Source organism: Lygodium microphyllum, chromosome 15 (assembly GCF_053477565.2).
Source record: "Lygodium microphyllum isolate KBCC chromosome 15, Lygodium_microphyllum_v1.1.10, whole genome shotgun sequence".
NCBI classification, from domain to species: domain Eukaryota; kingdom Viridiplantae; phylum Streptophyta; class Polypodiopsida; order Schizaeales; family Lygodiaceae; genus Lygodium; species Lygodium microphyllum.
In genome coordinates, this window is record NC_141149.1 from 105,446,670 (window position 1) to 105,471,046 (window position 24,377).

At 45.0% G+C, this 24,377-nt stretch overlaps 1 protein-coding gene across 1 annotated transcript in view; it reads left to right on the plus strand.

Annotated features, from left to right (window-relative positions):
- MSH5 (MUTS-homolog 5) overlaps positions 1-24,377 on the plus strand; it is a 271,881-nt gene that overhangs the window by 90,874 nt on the left and 156,630 nt on the right. Inside the window, exons 13-16 of the mRNA XM_087694530.1 lie at positions 9,827-9,883; positions 9,958-10,056; positions 22,290-22,334; positions 23,634-23,711. Of these exons, the coding sequence (XP_087550656.1) occupies positions 9,827-9,883; positions 9,958-10,056; positions 22,290-22,334; positions 23,634-23,711 (279 nt within the window). The remainder of the gene's footprint in view (positions 1-9,826; positions 9,884-9,957; positions 10,057-22,289; positions 22,335-23,633; positions 23,712-24,377) is intronic.

Below are 24,377 nucleotides of genomic sequence, written 5' to 3' on the forward strand. Positions count from 1 at the left end.
ACTGTGGCCCCTTGAAAGTGACCCCGAGGTAATACATATTGTCTAACCATTTCCACAGGCTGGCCGTCATACATAAAGTAATGCTCTAAGCGTGTCACCCAAGCTGCCGAGGTGTTAAAGACCATGATTTTAGTCTTTTTGAGATTAACCTTGAGACCTTTCTCTTCACAGAACACATGCAATGCATCTTGATGCCGTTGTAGTCCCTCTAGTGAATTGGAGATAAGCACCATATCATCAGCATATAACAAAATTGGTATGAGTACCCCAGCCAAGTTGGCTCTCGTACTATTCCATCTCTGCATATAATCGGAGATCTCGTCAATGTATAGTCCAAATAGCAAAGGAGAGAGGGGACAGCCTTGCTTTACGCCCACCGTACTAGAGATTGAGTCTGTTGTCCCTCCAAACAGGAAAGGAGAGAGAGCAACATAGTACGGGAGCCTCTAGATGTAGGAGGAGACAACGAGAGAAATGAAGATAGGAGCAGCGAAGCCAGAGAATTAGTGGAGGGTTGCTACAAGCCCAAGGCCTACTACTTATAGATGCGCAATTGTAGTTGTTATACTTGAGCCAATGGAGGCAGAAACGGTGGTGCCCACACCCATTGGGCCATCAATGGTGATGAATCCAAGCAAAGGACAAAAGAGATAGGTGTGAGGTGTAGAGCCATGTGGATTTGACTTAGGAATTTTTCGTACAAATCCTCTCATGGAACATTTGAGGATTTTGTGGGATAGAAACAGGGAATGGCCGTTCCGGCCTATAGGAACGGTTTAACGCGTTCCAGATCCTTGGAGGAGGTGAAACGGCCAGGGAACGTTCCATGCCGTTCTTTGGGCCATTCCCTACCGTTCCATGCTGTTCCCCCTGCCGTTCCCTGTTTGGAACGGCCATTCCAGGCCTGTTGACAAAAAATTTACATTTTTCCACGTTTTTTCTTTTTGCTTATATCACACTCCTACTACATGTTCATCTATCTCCATTGCCTAATGTGCATACACTAATCTTTTTTTTTCATAAAAGGTAATTGTATTAATTACGAAAAAAATACAAGATTACTTGATTACAAGATAGTTGATGACACTAAGCCATCAGGTGAAGAAGTTCTCTCGCTCTCTCTCTCTCTCTCTTTCTGATTACAAGAGGTACGAGGGTCCTAGGCCAACGTGTGGGAAATCCCCGTAGTAATGCACTAAAAAAGTTACACCAATCATGGCAACGAACCAGAGGCAATTGCCATATGCCAAGGAAGCAAATCCTCCCGAGGGAGCAAGTCGGAGTGTCGGATGAGATCTAGCTGCCAATGCAAGAGGCCTTTAAGCCTGGCAATATGGCGCGGTACATTAGAGGCCGAATCAAAGAGAAAAGCATTGTGCGTGGTCCAAATGTGCCAGCATCCCCAGTATCTGAAAAAGTGAAATAAGATCTTCATATGCAACTGTGGCGGTGTGGGATACTTTGGGCGCACAAAAACCCAGTCGAAAGGAGTTAGTGAGGACCCCACCACAGTGCGCCAAATGTGCGACAAGAGTGACCAGATATTCTTGGCGAGCGGACAAGAAAGAAAACGATGTCGGGCCGATTCCGCCGTTGTGGTACAGAAGAAACAATTGCCATTCGAGATGCGACGCTTGGCAAGGGCCGAGGCAAGAGGAAGACCACCAATCATTACCCACCAAAGAAAGACCTTGCATTTGAAAGGTGCCTTATTCAGCCAGCCCGCCATCAGCGTTGTCTGCCACCATGTCAGCGATTTCCGCAGTCCCCAAACAGTATTAGCTTTGTCACCCAGCCATTGGTGATCCTGAATGAGAAGATGATACACTTGATTAGTAGAGGCCTTTTCCAGACTCAACCGGCCCGCAAGGTCCCAGTCCTGCCAAGGGCGATCCACAGCCAGGGCAGGAAAGGGTTGTCTACCTTGAAGCTCCGACGAAAGCTTTCCCCATAAATCACGGTATCCGCGCGGGATCTTGAAAAGTCGCCTAGCAGTTCGAAACGATACGAGGACATTGCGAGTGGCAAGGGTAGCATCCGCAACCGACGTCACACCTAAACGGGCCATGCGGTTAAATCTCAGTCTGAGATGATGTTTATCTTCCCATGAAAGCAGTCTCGATACTGCCAACAATTCCAGCTGAAAGGAGTTAGTCTGCAAGCGGTCCCCTACCGGGTGCCAACGGGCCTTTTGGAGCACCACTTTCCAAGAGCCGACCAAGTGCAGTAACAAAGCGGAAGAGGGACTGGAAAAACGGGAGTCAGCATTAAGGACATGCCACCCACCAGGAGGCCCGAAGCCGGGTGTTACCATGGCGGAGCCCGCTGTCCTCAAGAAAATAACGGGCTATGATGGTCCACGGGTGATGATCCACACACATGGCACGAAAAAGGGACCAACGGAGAGCTAGCATATGAGTTTCTGCATCCAAAATAGCTCCACCACCCATGCGCTTAGGGGTACATGTATGTGACCATGAAATCCATGAAATGCCTGCCTGCAGTGAATCCTTCTTCCATAGCATGAAACGGATGGGATGAGTGAGAGCCTTCAAAGTAGTAGGCGTCCATGGCAACAATGGCAGGAAATACGTCAGCATTGGGAGCATAATTGACTGAGCCACTTTGAGGCGGACATGGAAGGGCCACGCTTGCGACTTCCAATACATAAACTTCGCCGCCAGTTTTTGTGAAATCCACTCCAGCAGGTCCTTTGGCCGCACATCCACCCCCAATGGGTATCCAAGATGCTTGACAATAGAGCCACGGGAAACCACCTGGCCTTGCCAGCCTAATGACTGTAAATCAGGCTCCGTGCAACTGAGAATGGCTGACTTAAAGGCATTGATGCGAAGCCCAGAGGCCTGACCAAAAAGCGTCCAAACATCTAATGCCTTGCGAATGTTGTCCCTGTCCGCCTGCAAAATCATAAAGGTGTCATCAGCCAAAGATTGGCTAATGAAGTGGTGGCTCAAAGGAAGAGACAACCCTGCCAGCTGAGCAGAATCTGCCATGGAGGATAACATTGAAAGGACCGGGTGAGTCGCCAGGGCAAAGAAGAGAGGACTCAAAGGACAACCCTGTCTGACTGAGCGTGCAAGGACAAATGGCTCTGTAACCCCACCATTGAGCATAACTCTGGAGGAAGCCGCAGCACTAATGGTGTAGATCAAGCGGGACATCCGGGTACCAAAGCCCATAGCAGACATGAGATCTGCAATGAAAGACCAGTCCACATAATCAAACGCCTTTTCCAAGTCCAATTGAATCAATACCACTTCCTGACCGGAGTGTCGCGCATAGTCAATAGCCATTTGCACATTTAAGATATTATGCAGAATGTTGCGGCCCTTAATGAAACCATATTGGAGAGGATGCACAATAGCGGGAAGGTGCTTGTGAAGTCGATTCGCCAGCACTTTGGAGTAGATTTTATACATGGAGCCCATCAAAGAGATTGGTCTCCAGTGTTGCAGCTTTGACGGCGAAGGGACCTTTGGAATCAATTTGATAAGGCCTTCTTTCCATGAGGAGGGCATGACCCCTGTTTCCCAAACCTGCTGAAACATGACCACCAATGGCTTCACCAACTGCGTGGCCGAGCTCTGAAAGAATTCATTAGTGAGACCATCCCAACCAGGACTTTTATCCGTCGGCAGGTGCAACAAAACATCCATAACCTCCTCCTCGCAAATATCCGCCTCCAAAGTGGCTTGCATATCCAATGGAACCTGCTGGCGGACCAGATGATAGAAGACCGAGCGGGCATGCGTAACCTGGCTAGAAGGCAAGGGAGAAGAACCAAGAAGTTCCATAAAATAATTTCTGCACATATTGACAATGGTCTGCGGATCAGTGACCATGCGACCCTCCGAATCCTGGAGTCTGGTCATATTGTCGCGAGCCGGAGACGCATGCAAGGCAGGAAAGAACTTATGAGACTGGCAGGCACTATCTTGCAATGTGTCAGTCAAGTTATGCAGCTTGGCCTGCTGATAGGATTTCAACTGAAATACTTGAAGAAGATGGGCCAAACGCCTCTCCAATGACAGCAGAAAATCATCATCCGGGGAATCCAGGAGCAAGGAACGGACCAAAGCCAGTAACTTCTCTGCTGCAGATCGACGACGGCGACAAAGCGAGGCATGATGGATCCCATACTGCCGAGCAACCCGCTGTACATTAGAGAGCAACCGTGCAAATGAAGGCAAGCCCTCAGAGGCGAAGTCCAATAAGAATCTCTCAATCAATTGCTGCATATAGCCTTGAAAAATTGAATGCTTCAAATAAGAGGAGTTGAAACGTAAAGGGAGCCTATCCAGCAACTGCATAAAAGGTGCAATAGATTGTGCCCGCATCTCCAGCTGGAGGGGGAAATGATCCGACAACGCATACTGCTTCAAGACCTTCATTTCCAGCATCTCAGGAAGAAAATCGTCCCCCTGCATGATATACATTCTGTCCAGCCGCGACCAAGTAGTTGCATATTGTGCGGAATGAAAAGTAAACCCTGAAAAAGAAGGGTGAAGCCACGACCAAAGATCCTGCTTAAGTACGTGCAAAGCAAAGGAATTCCACACCCGGCTTTCTGGCGCATCCATTACCGAATGCCCTGAAGTGGACTGAGAAGAGTGAACATACATATTGAAATCTCCCATCAAAAACCCCCTTCGGCCAAGTGACATGGAGGCCTGCAAAGTGGACCAAAGATCCCGTCGGGATGCGGGATCATTCGTAGCATAGAGGCCCAATAACCATAAAATCTCTCCTTCAAATAAGACTTCGATAACCAGAAAGCGGCCCTGCACATCATTTTTAATAAGGACAGGCTGATATTTCTCATGGACAATCATCAGCACGCCCGAATAGTGCGTAGCATGGGTGCTTGCATAAAACAGACGAATTCCATGACAATCCACAACTTTTCCTGCTTCACCGTGACTTTTGTGCTCAACTGCACACAATACATCCCACTGGTTCTCATGCAAGACGGTCCACATGGCATGTTGCTTATGGCGAGAGCAAATGCCTCGCACATGCCACGTGGCTATCTTCATATATCTTCAAAAAAGGAAGTCAGGAACGAGGCGCCTGTTGCCTCGATTTCACCTTTTTTGCGAGAGCATCCAGGACGCCCTCATCCAGAAAATCAGCCAATACTGCAAACGAATTTTGGCGACCTGCTTTAGAGGTAGAAGGGAAATCCACTGCCTTGGGAGTGGGGCGGGGATAACGCCGATCCCAGGGTGTAATGACATTACCTTTGGTATCAAACGCGAGCTTAGCAGGAGGGCCTTTGGGGCCGTCGGTATAGACTTTCCTTGGAGACTGATTACGGGGGGCAGACGGGGCCATAGTACGCGCAGCCTGCTGTGAAGTGACCATTTCTTTTCTGCGCGTATATGTGCGCACGGAATCCTGGGAAGCAGTAGGCCCAGGATCCGCCAGGCCTGCATCCAACTTTTTACCTTTTTTGGGACGTGCCTCAATCCAGTCAGTGCGACGGGAATCCAAACCCAGGACCTGTTGTTTGCCTTTATCCATGACATGAGGTGACTGAAGGACATCCTGGGGCAAGGCATCAAGCACCATGTCATCCTTGGGCAGCACAACCTGGGCATCCTCCGAAGACGGTTGCCTTTCAGGGCATTCAGCCATGAAATGCCCCAATTTACCACATGAAAAGCAGTGTCCCGCAAAGTTGCCCCATTTCAAGCGAAAATGCAGAGAATGCATGCCTGAACAATTGAGGCGAAGCCACGCGGGCCTTTTCCTGGCCGTCTCCCATAACATGCATAAACGGTTGCGGTTCATTGCCCTGAGGCTTGGGGGAACCAGCACTGTTCCCACAACCGCCATCGCATCCTTCAACATTGGCCAATAGACCGCCGGACAATTTTCCACTTCCACCCACACTGGGCATTCTCGTTGAAGCAGACGCTGGAAGTCGGCCATGGGGCGCCATGGTACAACATGGACCAAGCGGCGATCAAAGAATAGTGGCAACTTGGACAGGAGCTCAGCTCGATGCGTTTCCGATTTGAACAGCACCTCATAAAAGCTGCGAGGTCCCAGGAAGATCTCCTCAACACACTCCCCTTGCAGTAAATGGTGCATCCACTGGCGAATATGCGACAGCACTGGGATCCTGCCAGTGAAGAAAAGTATAACTGCACGATCATAAAATACCGAGAAGGATCGCAAGACTGATTTGGGGTCCACCGTGGCTTCCAACACATCATCCGTTCCCGCTTCAGAAAAAGATTCATTATTATGCTGGACATAATCGCCAAGCAGAGTATTGGCAAAGTCTAGCAAATGCTCCCAGTCAATTTCCTGCGAATCCACAGGATCAGAGGCCACTTGCGCATAGGAACGTTCCGGAGGACCCATTGGCTCATCAGAAGTATGCTTGGAGCGTTTGCCAACAGGCGGCAGTTCAGAACCCGGCAGTTCAGAACCCGGAGGCAGCTCCTCCGTGCATGGCACCATATCCTCTGGCTCCTCTGCATCGGAATCAGGGCCAAGGGCTGCCATTGTCCGGTCGAGAAAATCCATATCCAGGCCAGCCATACTGCTGTCTTCTCGCTCGCGCGCGTGCTCTCTCTCTCTCTCTCTCTCTCTCTCTCTCTCTTTCTTTTCTGTACAGCGGCACTGTCCAAGGGTGGATGCTACAAGCACAGCCGATGAAACCTGAGCTTTACCTGTCAGCCTCAGTCGTGGCCTGTCCCAAGAACGCGTGTGGCAGGGCACAACCCTAACAGTGCAGGGGTCTGAGGGTGGAACACAGGGCTGGCAGCCGACGGCAGAGTGGGATAGTCGAGGGCGCAGGGCAGGGGCCGCGCCAGCAGAAACCCTAACACGCAGGGCGAACGAGCGAAACGCAGGTGCAGAGCCCGCAGCTCAGGCGGGCGATAGCAGGGCGGGGGACGCAGTTGATGGGCCTACTGGCAGCAGGGTGGGGGACGCAGCTGCAGCCGACGGGGCGTGAGAGATAGGCAACATGGCGCCAGAGGCAGCCGTAGCCGACGGGGCTTCGGAGGCAGGCGACGGGCCTGCGGGCGACGGTCAGACGGCGGCTGCAAGCGACAACGAGCAGGCGCTGACGATCAGGCGACGACGAGCAGGCGCTGACGACGGGGCACTAGGTGATGGCGACGCTGCAGGCGACGCATCCTCCCGTCACGTCGATTCCCGTGCATACACTAATCTCTCTCTCTCTCTCTCTCTCTCTCTCTCTTTTGAATATTCAAAGTGTCAAGACAACCCACAAGCCAATTAGGAGTCCATGCAAAGCTCAAATTTGATGCATTATGAACTCTTGCAAATCACAATCAAATGTCAGCCTATTCTCAATTCCAAGGTAATCATCCATTTATATTGTCTAATTTCAAGGGAAACTAGAATAATTGGGGCAATTCATGAGCAATTTGGAGCTGTGGGGGTAATCGAGTCAATTTTGGGACATTTGGGTCAATTTGGAGCATTGACGGGTATTGGGGCAATTAGAGGGACATTCTTTGGGGCAACTTGGTCATGCAGGGCATATTTGGGGCACTTAAGATATGTGCCGTTCCCCCCCGTCCTCGTTCCCCCACCTTGGACGTTCCCCATTCTCTCTCTCTCTCTCTCTCTCTCTCTCTCTCTTTTGAATATTCAAAGTGTCAAGACAACCCACAAGCCAATTAGGAGTCCATGCAAAGCTCAAATTTGATGCATTATGAACTGTTGCAAATCACAATCAAATGTCAGCCTATTCTCAATTCCAAGGTAATCATCCATTTATATTGTCTAATTTCAAGGGAAACTAGAATAATTGGGGCAATTCATGAGCAATTTGGAGCTGTGGGGGTAATCGAGTCAATTTTGGGACATTTGGGTCAATTTGGAGCATTGAGGGGTATTGGGGCAATTAGAGGGACATTCTTTGGGGCAACTTGGTCATGCAGGGCATATTTGGGGCACTTAAGATATGTGCCGTTCCCCCCCGTCCTCGTTCCCCCACCTTGGACGTTCCCCATGTTACAGGGGGTCCCGCTCCCGTTCCCGTTCCCCGTTCCAGGTAACTATGTTTTGTGGGTATCTTTTTGCCAAGGTTAGAGCTTCATGGGTGTGTGGATATTCATACGACACTGCTTGGAGGTTTAGTGGATTTTCTTATGCTACATGAGCATCAACTCTTGGAAGAGAGGGTATCCTAGCATTGTAGGACGTTGTTGCCAGAGTAGAGACCCACTTACTAGGCTCCAATGGTGGCTCCTATAGAGATTTAGGTAGGAGCTTGGATTTTGCGTGGGTGAGCAATGGCTACATGTAGTTTAGGACTAGGTTATTTTAGTCTTAGGGAGGGCCTTATGGGTTTCCATGAGAATAGATGAGGCATTAATTGGGTTGTTGGCCATTTATGCCCCTCATGGCTATAGGAAGTTTTGGACCACCCTCATCTCTACCTTGGCTTGACTGCTAGATTGTCAAAAGGATGCACCTATCTTGTGGGAGGTTCTTTTTGTAGGTTACTTCTATAGTCTAGTAGTGCTTTGTCTTCTAAAGCTACTGGCTTAGTCACAAAGATAGAGATGATGTGGCATGAGAGGCTCTAGAGACATGGTTGAGGGCACTAGAGATGGTCCCCTCTAGTGGAGGAATGAGATCAATACCTCTTAAACATGGATTGGGATTTTCTCTAGAGGAGACATGAGGGCATTAGGGAGGTGGTCCCCTGTAGAGTGGAGAATGAGATAGACACCTCTTAGAAATGGATTGGGCTCTTCTCTGGAGGAGAGATTCTTCAAGTTGCGGTTGCTACCATAGAGAGTATTTACTTTTTCAGTACGTGATGTATGTGAAATCACAAAATAGGGATCAGATCAATCAGAGTGAACAAGATGCTCTCAATAGAGGATTAGAGTTATGGTTCATTCTGGTAGGAATTGGTAGTTAGACCCAAACCTTATGACTTGCATGATCAATGGTTGGAGGTATTGGTTGTATAGAAGGCAACCTCTCAAAAATTACAGTGGGACCCTAGGAAGTGGATTTGGACAAGGATAGTTATTAATATTATTTTCTTTTCATTCATCAATGATGCCAAAATCTGTATTTATGTCCATGCAATAAAATTGGTCTCTATAAGGTCCCATAGAGCTGATTAAGCTGATATTTGCATGATTTTAATTTGTCAAATGCCACCCTTTTTCAACACATTGTAGCCCCTCAAACATTTAATGTGTCTAGTTGAGGGGGTTAAACAGACAAAGATATAAGTGTATGGTATGCTTCTCCATACCACCACATATGTATGAAGGTTTTGTAGGTACCATCCAAGTATTAAACATAAAATATAGTTTCAATGATGTCTGATACTAGAATTACATTTTCCAATACAGTGACCATGTTATTATGATGCCAAATGGTAGTATCATGAATAAAAATAAACCATTTGGTATTTTCAAGATGTGCTTGTTTGTGTATTCAAACACAGTGATGTGCTGTGGTGCTATGATGTTAGAATACTTGTGATATTAGTACATTATGCGTCATTATATGTATGGCCATACTTAAGATTGTTATGGTACAAGAAGACCTTGAGGACACAAAGCTTATCCACATAATTAAATATGTGATTACTATGGCACAGGATGGTCAAGACTCAAGTGTTAAGTGAAGGTCAATCAAATATACAATTAGATAGTAATATCATACTTGAAAATGCAATTTACTATGAGAGAAGATGGTCATGACTCAATGGTTGAATGCAATTACGATGAAAGAGCAGTATACTGTTTTTGTGATTATCTGAAATTTTTCTTTTGCTATATATTTCTAGAGATTCTCTTGTCCCAGTTCAATATCAACTGCAAATGACTGGCAGAAGCTTTTGAAGGTTTGGAAGCATCTCAATAAATCAATTTAGGTTGTTTTAAGGGTAATAAACCAATGTTCTGGTTTTTTTGACAGACCATCAGCTCTTTATTGCATATCCGAGAAATTGTTGAAATTTGCATTTGTCAGAGACAAGACAAACACGCCATGAAAAATATTAAATTCATAAAGAAGGTTAGCTATATTTGCATGACTTTTGTCTGCCCTTGAGTTAAGACTTCTATTCAATATGAAAGTTAAAGGGAATGTTCTACTGCAAGCATAATTTGAGTATGGTTACAGTCTATTTGAGGATGATTTTAAGTTAATATAGTCTTCCAAACCAAATCGGGACATTTTTCTGCTATGTGTACAAAACAAGAAGACATAATGGTCCCAAAGTCTACAAAAAGATTCCCATTCTGCTGCTTTTGCAGATGTACAAACATCCACCCTTCATGGAGCATCAACCTGGCTGTGACAATGGAATGTTGTCATTGTGTATGCCACTAACAATGCGCGTGATGCCAACCTAAAATTGATCAAAATTTGATCATAACCACTTCTCAAAAGAGAATAGCTTTGACACAGCCAACGATTCCATCTAAAAATAATTAGCCACCAAGCAATCCTTTGCTGGATGCCAACACACCTTCTGAAGAACTAGCTTCCATGAGCATACCAAATGAGTCTCTAGAAAAGAGGAAGATGTTGAGAGATGGACATTAGTGTTAAGGATGTACCACCATGAGCCTTGAATGTTGATATTACCATGCATGAGACCTTGGTCCTCCAAGAAAAATGGATGATAAAGACCAAGGGTGATGATTAGTGCACATAGTGTGAAAAAGTGACCAATGAAGAGCCACCATATGAGTCTTGGCATCTAGAATAGCTCCACTACCCGTGCTTTTTAGGGTGCAAACATGGCTCAAAGAAATCCAGGAGACACTTGCATGCAAGAAGTCCTTTTTCCATAACATGAAATGGATATGTCGGGTAAGATCATTGAAGGTAGTAGGAGTCTAGGGCAAACGTAAGCATGGGTAGCATGGTAGTTTGTGCCACTTTGAGACGAATGTGAAATGGCTAGGCTTAGGATTTCCGATGAACAAACTTAGCCTCCAATTTATGAGAAATCCATTTCAGTAAGTGCTTTGGCTGAACGAAAAATACCCACGGGATACCCTAGATACTTGGTGACATTGCCACGGGGTATTAGCACACCTTGCCATTCCAAGGATTGCAGCTATTTCAATGTAGTTGATAAGGGAGGATTTGGCAGCATTAATATGGAGGCCAAAAGCATGCCCAAAAATGTTCCAAACATCCAATGCCTTGCAGAGATTATCCCTTTTCTTCTTTTAGGATCATGAAAGTGTCATCAGCTAATGACTGGCCAACAAAATGTTGACCAAAAGGAAGGGAAAGATCAACCATCTATCTAGTGACCACTAGATGGGATAACATGGTGAGTATTGGATCGGTCGCTTGGGAAAAAATAGAGGACTCAAAGGGAACCCCTCTTTGATTGAGCGTGCAAGGGTAAAGGGCTTAGTGACACCGCTGTTCAGTATGACTTGTGAAGAAGCATCACTATTAATAGTGTATATCAAATGAGATGAGCACGGGCCAAAATCCATGATGTGTATAAGATTTGCAATAAAAGACCAATCCAAGTAATCATAGGCCTTTTTCAAATCCAACTGAATTGTCACCACCTCTAATTGGAGTGCTTTACATAGTCAACACTCATTTGTGCATTCAACACATTATGCAATATATTTTTGCCCTTGATGAATCCATACTATTGAGGATGCACAATGTTAGGGAGATGCTTGTGGAGATGATTATCCATCACTCTCGAGAAGATTTGATACATGGACACATCAAAGAGATTGGCCTCCAATGTTTCCACATCGATTGAGAGGGTAGTTTTGGAATCAATTTGATAACTCCTACCTTCCATGATGTAGACATATCCTCATTTTCCAAACCTTTTGACACATGACTATCAAGGATTTCACCAATCAAGCAACGTAAGCCTCAAAGAATTCATTAGTGAGGCTGTCCCAAACTAGGACTTTTATCCATGGGCAAATGCAACAAGACATTCATAACCTCATTCTCATGAATATCACCCTCCAAGGTAACATGGATGTTAAGTAGAACTTGATCCTCGATCGAAGTGTAAAAAGTTAACGCACATGGGAAAGTTGCTCAATAAGAGCTTGTGTAGAACCAACGAGTTCCAAAAATTAACTTTTGCACATATTTGCAATAGTTAATGCATTTGTAACCATTTGACCCTCTACAAGATGAAGTCTAACCATGTTCTCTTGGGTAGGAGAAGCATGCAAGCCACGAAAGAATTTATGAGACTGGCAGGAAGGGTCTTGCAAATTCTCAGATAGAGTTTTCAGTAGCTTGCTGATAAGATCTCAACTGAAACTATTAAATAATCAACCAACCTTGCTACCAATGTAAGTAGAAATGCATCATCCGAGGATTCAAGCAGCAAGGCACGAACCAAAGCTAGTAGTTCTTTTGCAGCCTGCCAATGCTTCCTAGAAAGGGACGCATGATGAATGCCATATTTTTAGGAAACCCTTTGGATGAATTTAAGAGTAAGGGGAGCTTGCTGAAGAATTGCGCAAAAGGAGTAATAGACTGTACAAGCATCTCGAACTGCAAGGGAAAGTGATCAGACAAGGCATAGCTATAGTGCTCACATCTCCAAAATCTTTGGAATAAAGGCATCATCTTGCATAACATAGATGTGATCCAATCGAGACCATGTGGCCGTATGATGTGCTGAACAAAAAGTGAATCCTGAGGCTGATGGACAAAGCCAAAGGTCTCGCTTAAGAATGGCTAAAACCAAATCATGCCACAAACAACTCCCAAGGGTATCCATCTCCAAGTGTTTTGTGAGGGATCAATGCACATATTAAAATTCCCCACCAGCAAAGCTGGTCTACTAACCAATAAACATGCTTTTAGTTTGTTCCATAGATCATGTCTAGACATGGGATCATTCTGGGCATAGAGCCTCACCACCCATAGAACCTCCCCTTCAAACAAAATTTTGATCGCCAAAAAACAGCCATGCACATCATTCCTGACAAGAATTGGCTGAAATTTCTCATGAACAATCATGAGCACACTAGAGTAATGCCATGTAGAACACACAAAACCAATAACCCCCCCCCCCCCCCCCCCCAAAAAAAAAACATAAAACAGATAAAACCCATGGAAGTCCACAAATTTCCCTACTTCACTATGACTCTTATGCTCAAGAGTGTGAAATGCATCCCATTTATTGTCAATACAATATACCATATGTCATGTTGCTTGTTGTGAGAGCAAATTCCATGCACATTCCAAGTGGAAATCTTCATATATATTTGTAGGAGAAGATCAGGTTCGAGGCTGATTTGCCTTGCTTTAACTTTTTACACTAGAATTTCCAAGGTACCCTCATCAAGGAAATTGGCTAGTATTGCAAATGAATTTAGACCAACATTCAAATTTGGAGGTTTGAGGGCCTTCAACCATGAGATCTTCATTGACAAGTGGGCAATCCTAGCATCCGGAGCTGAATTTTTTTTGTGAGCACTTGACCATAAAATGTCCCAACTTCCCAGAAGAGTAACAATGACCTGCAAGAGTGCTGGATCTCAAGAGAAAATACAATAAAGGCATTTTAGTTCAATTCATACGCATCTTGTCAGGCCTTTTGCGAGAAGTGTCCCACAACATGCACACAGTGCTGGAAACAGGGCAGCCACACTTGGCATTGGCATTTGATGCTTATACTCTACTCCGGTTACCTTATTTGATGCCCGTATGCGGTCTACTTCCTACCCGGATGTATTGGGGATGTATGCATTTGGTTTGACCATGATTTTGGCTTGAATTCGGGGCTGAAATCTACTGTTTAGAACAGTAAATACATGTTGGAATAACAGTGGGCTGAAGGTACTTTACAGGCTTTGGCACTTACCTACTGATACCGGATGTATGCTTTGAGTTTTGGCATGATGTCTCTGACATTTGGGGACGGCTTGGAGCATATGTATGAGATTATGGGATGCTTTTGAGCTTCGCATTAGCTCCGTCTTCACTGGCATTTGGACCGACTTGGCATGCTCGTGGACCGCCTATGCCTCATGTCTCTGCTTAACAGTTAGGCTTTTGCATTACATGCTTTGGTTCGTGACATATGCTATTTGGTTCGTGTATGCCATACCGACATTTGGAGCTTGGATTTGGATGTATTTGAGCATTCCCGGCTTACTTGATCACTGATCTTGGTTGCTATTTGGATGTCATTGAGTTGACCGAGAGCTTATTTGGGCTTATGTATTGCTTCATGGTTAATACGACCGGTGCTTCATGTATGTCATGCTCTCTTGGATGCGCTTGATGCATTGGCAGGGTCACTTATCACTGGTGCTTTCTCTTGGGTTGTTTGAGCTTCTGAGCTCGCTTTGTATGCCTTTTGTGCCAGTGGGAGCATTTTACATGCTTGCTTGACCTTTGATAGTTGCATGCTATTGGAGCACTTACATGTATTTGGAGCAGTTTATGTCTTGAGCAGCTACATACGCATTGAGACTTTGGGATCATACTCCGATCTTTATGGATATGCATTGATGTACTCTTGGTTCACAGGATGCTTATGAGCTGAGTCTCATATTTGGATCTCTCTTTGAGCAGACACCTATTTGTGTCAGGTTTTGGCAGTTACAGGAACACTTTGCCTAGAGTGTCTGGGGGTGTGCCTTTCACTGGCAGTTGTTATTTTGACATGCTTCAGTGTTGAGCTCATGTTCTTTTCACTGTCATTGGCCTTGCTTATGTCCGTTTCATGCCGGCTTTGGACCTAGCATTGTTTGCTTGACATTGGATCCTATTTTGGGACAGTTTGCTCTCTAGATTGCATACCTGCAATTTATTACAGCAAGCAGTTATTGGTGGACTGAGGTGTACTTTTCATGCTGAAATATCCTGATTTGGTGTACCGCACCTAGTACTAAGTGGGCAGCAACTTTTGGCACACTCTGCTCGCCCTTTGGACCCCGTTTTGGTCATTTTTGGGCAGTTTCTGCAGTAAAACAGCAAGCAGTTTTGGACTGTTTGGGCATTTCCAGCCTGCATAATGGCGTCATCTTCGCATGATAGTGCCATCTTTAACATTACAAAGTTGGATGGTACCAACTACTCTTACTGGAAGAGTCAAATTTGGCAGGTCTTGGTGCAGAAATCTTAGATTAAGCCACTTCGGTTGAGTGGGGAGCAGCCTGAAACTATGGACAATGACGACTGGCTTGAACTTGATGAGCTATGCAAGTCCATGATTGTATTGTCTCTCACTGAACAGGTACATTATAATGTATTTGAGGAAGCACAGAGTGCATGGGATCTATGGAATAAGATCAAGAATCTTTATGATAAGAAAAGTCTGGCGAGTCAGATGTACTGGTTGAAGCAGCTTATGGATTTGCGCATGAAGGATAATGCGACTATGTCTGCTCACTTGAGCCAGTTCCATGCTATACTGAAGAACCTGACTTCGCAGGATATCACCTTTGGAGAGGAAGTAACTCCTCTTTTCTTGCTTGGGACTCTGAATGAGTCATGGGATGTTTTCCGTACTGCTCTTTGTGCCTCTAGTGCTACTCTAAAATTAGCAGATGTTGAGAGTGCTCTTCTTCAGGAAGAGGCGAATCGCAAAAACTTGGATGCCTCTCGTGGTAGTCATGCTTTGACAGTTAGAGGCAAGAATGACAGGTATGACCGTGGTAATGGCCGAGATTGTGACTCGCAGAAGGGTCGGTCTAAATCTCGTGGTGGCAAGTCGCGTAGTAAGTCGCGTGGGCGCAATGCAAATGTCACTTGTCATCATTGTGGGAAAAAGGGCCATATTAGACCAGAGTGTCATGAGTTGCGCAATGAGAAGCGCAAGGATAAGGGGAAAGATAAAGTGCAGGAGAAGTCCTCTGATCGCAGCATAGTACCTGCGAAGTCCAGCGTCAAGATTGAGGAAATTAATGTCACGCAGACTGAGGAGTCCGATGGTGGTGATGAGTTTATACTTGCAGCTCGTTCTTCTGATGCTTCACACTTGACTGAGACACCTAGTATGTATGCACAGTGCTGGTTATTGGATTCAGGTGCGTCCTTCCATGTGACGCCTTACCGTGAGTGGTTTCACTCTTACCGTACTGTATCTGGATCAGTCAGACTTGGAGATGACAGGTCTCTTGATATTGTGGGCTGTGGAGATATTCAGTTGCAGTTTTCCACTGGCAGTTCCTTTTTGCTCAGGGATGTACGTCATGTACCTGCGCTTACGCGCAGTCTTATGTCTGCAAGACAGTTGGATGATGCAGGGTTTCATGTCTGTTTTGGGGATTCTGCCTGGAAGATCACCAAAGGCAGACTTGTGCTTGCTAGAGGCGCCAAGGCTGGCAGCCTCTATCCTCTTGTTGTATCTGGTTCTTCTGTAGACCATGTTTTGGCAGTGGGCTCTATCCCACATGTATCACTTTGGCATGCCCGTTTGGGGCATATGTCTTTAAAGGGAATGAAAATGTTATCTGGTTTTCAGTATCTTCCGCCTTTGGATTATGCATGTTTTGACTCGTGTGATCATTGTCTTTATGGTAAGCAGAATAGGTCTACGCATAAGAAATCGGGTAGGCCACGCATGAGTGAGCCCTTGGCATTGGTGCATTCCGATGTTTGTGGGCCTATTCCTTGCATGTCTATGGGTGGCGCGAAGTACTTCGTTACCTTCATTGATGATTTTTCTAGGAAAGTGTGGGCTTATCCCATAAAGCAAAAGTCCGATGTCTTGGCAGTCTTTCAGCGTTGGCTTGCTCTTGTTGAGAACCAGACTGGGTATAGGCTGAAATGCCTTAGGACTGACAATGGGGGAGAATATGTCTCACGTGCTTTTGAGCAGTTTTGTGATGACAGGGGTATTAAGCGTCAGTTGACCGCCCCTTACATCCCACCCCAGAATGGTTTGGCTGAGCGCATGAACAGGACTATTCAGGAGCGTGTGTGCTCTATGCTTAGCCATGCAGGCCTACCCCAGAGTTTTTGGGCTGAGGCAGTTAGTACGGCAGTGCATGTCATAAACCGATCGCCTTCCAGTGGATTGGATTTCCAGGTTGCAGAGGAAGTTTGGGCTGGTAAGCCACCCTCTTATGCGCATCTCCGTGTCTTTGGATGTGAGGGATTCTGCCATGTGCCCAAGGACAAGAGGAGTAAATTGGATCCAAAGAGCATTAAATGCATATTCCTTGGCTATGGTGAGTCAGGAGAGATGGGCTATCGCCTATGGGATCCGCAGGCGCGGAAAATAGTACGCAGCCATGATGTCGTCTTCCATGAAGACAAGATGCACAGGCAGCCTGAGAAGGTGGTTGAGATCCGCAGAGTGATCTTTCAGGAGGAGCCTAGAGCTCCACCACAGCCAGTAGTACAGCTTGCAGCAGTTCCTCCACAGGGCCAGGGTGTTGGACAGGCAGTTAGACAGGCAGTAGAGCCTGCGGTGAGACGGTCTGCTAGAGACAGACGTCCACCTGACAGATTTCAGCCCTCTATGCATTATGTTTTGGTTACAGATGCAGGAGAGCCTTTCACTTATGATGAGGCTATGCGCAGGGGTGACAGTCACTCCTGGGAGAGGGCTATGCAGTCTGAGATAGACTCCCTGCATAAGAATGAGACTTGGGATTTGGTTGCCTTGCCTAAGGGCAAGAAGGCTTTGCCATGCAAGTGGGTGTACAAGTTGAAAAGTACCCCTGGACACCCCAAGCCGGCATACAAGGCTAGATTGGTAGCAAAGGGTTTTAAGCAGGAACATGGTGTGGACTTTGATGAGGTCTTCTCTCCTGTGGTTAAGATGACCACCCTGCGCTTAGTCTTGGCTTTGGTTGCACAGCTTGACTTAGATCTATATCAGATGGATGTCAAGACGGCTTTTCTACATGGGGACTTGCATGATGATATCTATATGGATCAGCCTAAGGGCTTTGCAGAACCTGACAGGGAGCACCTAGTGTGCAAGTTGAAGAAGAGCTTGTATGGCTTGAAGCAGGCACCTAGGGAATGGTATCATAAGTTTGATGCCTTTATGCAGTCACAGGGCTACAGCAGGAGTGCTATGGATCTGTGTCTTTACACGAAGAAAGCCCGTGATGGCAGTTTGCTTATCTTGGTACTGTATGTTGATGATATGCTGATAGCAGGGAAAGCTCATGATGAGCTAGATGCTCTTAAATCTCAGCTGAAGAAGAGCTTTGAGATGAAGGATTTGGGACAGGCCTCACATATACTTGGGATGCGCATTAAGCGCGATAGGCATCAGGGGCTTTTGTATCTCTCACAGCGGGAGTACATTCATAAAGTCCTTGAGCGCTTCCGCATGCAGGACGTAAAGCCTATTGGCTGTCCATTACCTTCTTATGTGAAGGTATCATAGGCCGGTTGTCCGCAGACAGATGAGCAGAGGGCCGAGATGGCCAAGATCCCTTATGCTTCAGCTGTGGGCAGTTTGATGTATGCCATGATAGCCACTCGTCCAGATATTGTGCATGCAGTTGGTGTTGTGGCACGCTATATGGCTACACCTGGCAGCAGACATTGGGATGCCGTGAAGGGTATCATGAGGTACCTGAAGGGCACAGCAGATATGTGTATTTGCTATGGCAGCCAGGATACAGGGGTCGTGGGGTACACTGACTCCGATTATGCAGGACATGCAGATAGTAGGAAGTCCACTTCTGGCTATGTATTTACCTATGTTGGAGGGGCTGTCTCTTGGATGTCCAGGGTTCAGAAGTGTACGGCTTTGTCTACCACTGAGGCCGAGTATGTTGCAGCCACTGAGGCTTGCAAGGAGGCCATATGGTTAGGCCGTCTAGTTGCTGACCTTGGGATTGATGCTACACCTACACTGCATTCGGATTCTATGAGTGCCATTCAGTTGGCTAAGAATCCGGTCTTCCATGCGAAGACGAAACACATTGAGGTGAGGTATCACTTCATACGTGGTGTCGTGGAGGACAGGTCTGTTGACCTTGTCAAGATCTCCACTGACGAGAATCCTGCAGATCTGCTCACGAAGAGCCTCACTACTGAGCGCTTTGCCTTCCTCAGGAGGTTGATGGGCGTTAGATGAGATGTCACCATTCCTCATCCCTTGTACCTATGTACATTTGTACTGTCTTTTCTTTTTTCTTTTCTCTCTTACTAGGGCAGATTCGCCTTTAAGTGGGAGGTTGTTGGGGGTAAAGGCGCCTCCGCCATGCCGCCCCGTGTATTACTACACTGACAGTACCTGCCACTGCAGGTGGCGGGCGCCCGTCACGTCACTTTATTCTTTATTCTTTTAGTGACAGTTTGAATAAAGGAAGGCCCGGTCACACATTGTGACTGTTGGAGTTCCCATTTCTTGTCTCTCTCTTTCTTGCTCTTGCTCTCCCGCCATAGCTCGCGTGCAAGCTTCGATCCTTCTCACCTTTCATTTGGGTCTATGATCTCCAATTATCCTCCAAATCTAGGATGTATGATGACATCCTAAGCCACCTTTGCTGTGGCCAGGCGCCCATCTCCTTCTGACCAAATAAAATACTTGATAAGGGGCTTCACCTGGCCGATACATGACCTAGAGAATGCCCAAATGGAAGTGATGTACCACATGGTCGGAAGAAGAACTTGGTTTGTGACCACTACTCTCCCTACTAGTGAGAGTCTTGCTGAGCTCCAATAAAGAAGCTTTTGTCTGATGCTCAAGAGGAGAGGTCCCAGCTGTTGCTCCAAGGTAGCGTCCAGGTAATGTCAATCCCCACATGGCATCGAAGATATTTCACTATGGTCCCATAGGGAATCCACCTGAAATCCTATGCAGTTGCCACTCCAGCTGCCTAGTGTCGCATACCAAAATCCATAGGACTTCTGCCAATCAATTAGGGCATTTGCTACTTGCAAAATATCTCCATGGCCCTTACAAAGGCCCTAAGGTTATCCTCATCCCTATCTAGATAGACTATTGTGTTATCCTCATCCCTGTCTAGATAGACTATTGTGTCATCCCTGTCTCTAGATAGACTAAAGAATGGGTAACCTGATGCCTCTGATACTTGTAGATTTATCTATCAAGAAGGAGATCATGGCTTCTGCTGCAAATAAAAACAAGAAGCGGGATAGTGGACAGCCCTATCTAACTGATCTCTGAATACTGAATCTGTCTCCTTTCATCCCACCACTGGCTATGTGGCGAGGAGTAAAGAGCTGCTATTCCCTTGACCCACTGCTTCGGAAATCTCATCCTCATCATCCTGCCCTCCAAGCACTCCCAATCCATGTGGTTGTATGCCTTCTCAAAGTCGAGTAGGAGTACAATAAGGTCTTGGTTCATGGGTTGACGGTGGGTTCCTAGAGAGTGAAGATGTCCAAGATGCTACACTCTCGTACAAAAATTGTTTAGGTGGGGTGTACAAAAGCTGGCATCAATGGAGCTTATTTGAGGCTAATAGCATTTGCAAGCATTTTGTAGAAGTTCCAAGAAAAGTGATTGGTCTACACTACGTCAAATATATAGTTTGCTTGTTAGATATAATTTCAATTGTGACTCCTATATTGTCAGTTGTATGTTGTGCTTCTAATAATTAAAACAATTAACCTTTACAAAGAAAAAAGGAGCTGGAGAGAAAGGGACAAGACAAGGCAAGCTCCAAAAACACACCAAGAAACTCATATTACTGGAACTGAAAGTTACAACTCTTTCTGAGGCAAGTCTCTAGCAAAACCTTACTGAATCATGCTACTCACTCTTACACAAACTAGATAGTCAGACTAATTGCTTCTGCCATGGCCAGAGTAACCACTTTTTCCAAAGCTGCAAAAGTGGTTGTCTGCAAACTCTTAAGGCCAGAGTAACCACGTTTACCAGAGCCACAAAAAGTGATTATCTCTAGAAAGATATTCCTTGGATAAAGCTGGGGTCTCTGAGGTAAAGATAAAGGTACTCCTGGTAAAGTAGAAAGCTTATTCCCATGGCATTGCTAGAGTTCATCTGTGGCATTGCTAGAGCTGCATTTGCAGGCTACACAAACTAGGGGATGATGGTGAGTAAACTTTGATAATCGTTATGAGGAGGCCATGGCAAAGGATGTACCATCTTTCTCCTGTAAAACAAAAGAGAAAGCTTCAAAAGCTTCTTGTTACAAGAAGCTTTTCTGAAATAAACCTCATTACATCCTTGAGATGCAAAGTAAACACCTTCTATGGAGCAGTCACCTAACAAATATTTGAACCATCAAGCTACATCACTCATAGAAGGAATAATATGATCATTGCTGTTTTTATAGTTTCTTCTGTGGGTTCATCAACAATGGTGATTTCAATTTGCAGTTAAGAGCAAGGACTTGTTTACTCTATGCCTCTCTAATTTGCTGAGATTCCTCATTTAAAGTGTAAAAAACATATTTTGCATCAGCATCTTGGCAGCAGATTTCCACTTCGCCAGCTAGAGTCAGGAGTGGAAGGGAAGGGCTTGCTAGCTGAGTTGCCATTATAAGCCCTCTTTAAGGTCAAATTGCTGACACAGCTAGACACACACCAAACCACTGTTCATTAACTCATAAAGTGAAAACTCTACAAGTTGACTACACTCGTATAAAGTTCTTGAAAGTATTTAAAGACAGTTGTAAGACACATCCAGAGCTGAGACATCCATATTACCAGCAAAGTCTAATGTAGACACAAGGATGAAATAACTGACCCCCGTAAAAGCATGGTTCCTATGAGTCCAACTCATCCGTAGAGCCGAATGTATGACCCAATAAAAGAAGAAAAAACAATGAAAGATCCCTCGAGATAACCTTCCAAACAGCCAAAAGAACTTTCTAGATCTTGAGAAAAAAATAGGAAATGCAATTATGTAGAAAGACCATCCAAAAATGATGTAGTTTCTAGGAAAAACTAGAGCAGATACGAAACTGTCTCATTCAGATGTAAAGAAATTTGGCAATAGGAGTAACACATGCTTCACAAATCTTTTCTTTACACCCACATGCGCATGGACGCATGCTTGCACGTGCAGCATGCACACACGTGCTTACACACACACATCATCCGCCCCCCCCGCCCCCCCCCCCCCCCCCCCCGCGTGTGCGTGCACACACCGACGCATCCGCACAGTTGGGAAATCATTGTTCATTAATCCATGCATGTAAAAAGGATAATGGTCCTTAAGACAGCAAGGATGACCCAAAAAATGTTTCCTACAATGATCTGTGAGATTTTGATGTATGCGTTTGATGCATATTTTGTTTGTAAATGACTGGTATTTTCTCTCAAGTCTTTTTACATCTTAACAAAAGTATAGTCAAAATGTTGTCATGTAGGTGCTTGGGATGCCTGTCAGAGAACTTATGTCCATTAATGAAATGGTGAGATGGTCGCATGCACCATGACATGGATAGTTTATTATTGCTTTTTTCTTTTTGATAAGTTTAAGAGGGGGAACTTGGTGCTCCTAAATTTTACTTTTTGGTGGGTAGTTATCTTGTCCAAAATGGCTATGGCTTTTGTCTGCATTTTTTTTCCTTGGTTGGAGGGAGACAAGAAAAGCACAAAAGAAAGAAATACTTGGGTCACACTTGAGCAATATATCCACACTAGATTTTTTGCAGTTAGAGTGAACCACAAGGCACTGTGATAGATGGAAGCTGATATACAGTATTATTGCTTGGTTTATTTGGACCATTATGTGTAGACAAGATATAGATTTATTATATATATCCACTGTAGGGACTCTCTCTCTAGGATTTGGACAGATGCTATCCACACTCTCTATGGGAGGTGGAAGAGGCTACAAGGTGACTTAAAGACTCTGAGGAAGCGAGATGCTTTTCTAAGGATCTGGGGTTCTGGCACTTTCTTTCATTTTGAGTCACACATGTTCTGGCATTATAGACCTCCAGCTTGGTTATTTATCTAGGCCTTCTAATAGAGTTCCTTATTGTATCCTTTCTTTAAATTGGAAGACCCTTAGAGGGCTAATTTTTTACTCTACCTAAGGACAATTTGTCCTGAGGGGATTTACTCATAGAATCGTTATTTTTTTTGAAAAAATAAAAATGCATACTTGGCCATGTCAATGCTCTGAAGCAATCAATTCGCCATTGTTGAAGAACTGTTGTGCAATGAGCTGTTCATACCTTCAGCCTCATCGGTTGAGGAAAAATCCAAAATATTTTTACAAATGACACATCTAAATGTTGGAAGTAGCCTTCTCTTATCAATATTATCAAATAAAATAGAGCGTTCTGTTAATTTTCCTTTGTATGTTTTGGATTTTTTGCAAAGCAAAGATAGTTGATCTACCCATACTTAATGGGAACATCAATGTTTGACGTAATATTTCTCTTTACATCTCCATGCTGCGTATCAGATTGGGAACATAACTAAAATGTTTGACATTTTACGCTGAATATCTCTCGTGCGTTCCCATGCTGTGGATCAAAATTTCTCAAGAATCCTGCAAAAGTGTCCTATTTTGTACACCATTTGGTTATATAGTGCATAGAAGAAATATCACAACTACAAAGAGATATGCCAACCTATGCTTACCTATTGCAAAACATAATGTCTGACACACCATTTTTCTTTCCCAAGCTCCTTGTTTTGTTAGTTGTTTGGAATGGAGGTTAAAATTAAACTGAGACATAACCTGTGACCATGCACAGATAACTGGGGCAATTGAATTTGACCAAACATTTGGTGAAAGCTCAGATACTATGATAGCCAAAGGAATATGTCAAGAGGTATGATGGTCATGTATTTGGCATGCAACAACAAATTTTTCCCTGCAAAGACTGCTTGTTCATATTTTTACCACACTTGCAAAAAATGAACATGTTGTATTAATCGAGCAGGAAAGCAACAAATGACTGTTCTGATCATATCCAGAATTTTTAAGCACCATGTGCAACAAAAACAGCATCAAGATGGCTGCTGCTATGCTAAGATTTGTGGAATAATACTTAAGGATGATGTGGAGCTCTCTAGGGATCCCTTTAATCCAGGCTATTGATATAAATTCAAGTAACTTATCCATGTAGATGATATACTTTAAAAAGGAGACCAAGTTTAGGTTGTTGCACCATTCAAGGCTCTTTGTGTGGATGCTCAAGTGATTTGTGAGATCTCATGGGCTCTATAAGTGGGCAACTTAGTGTAGTAATATGGCTTGGGCAGCCGCCAGAATGAGAAGATTGATGCAGCTGTCTTACCAGAGGTTGGAGTCACCATATACACTCTCCAATGACAAAGAGCCGCCTTTTGGATGGCTCCAATTTTTCTTGTGGTTGTTTTCATTGTTGGTTGTTGGAGCCTTCTTTGAGCCCTTATGTCTTGCTCTACTTCTTGAAGCTCAAATAGGTTTATACTTGTACCACTTGTTGCACGATTGTTATGGAATGTATTCTTGA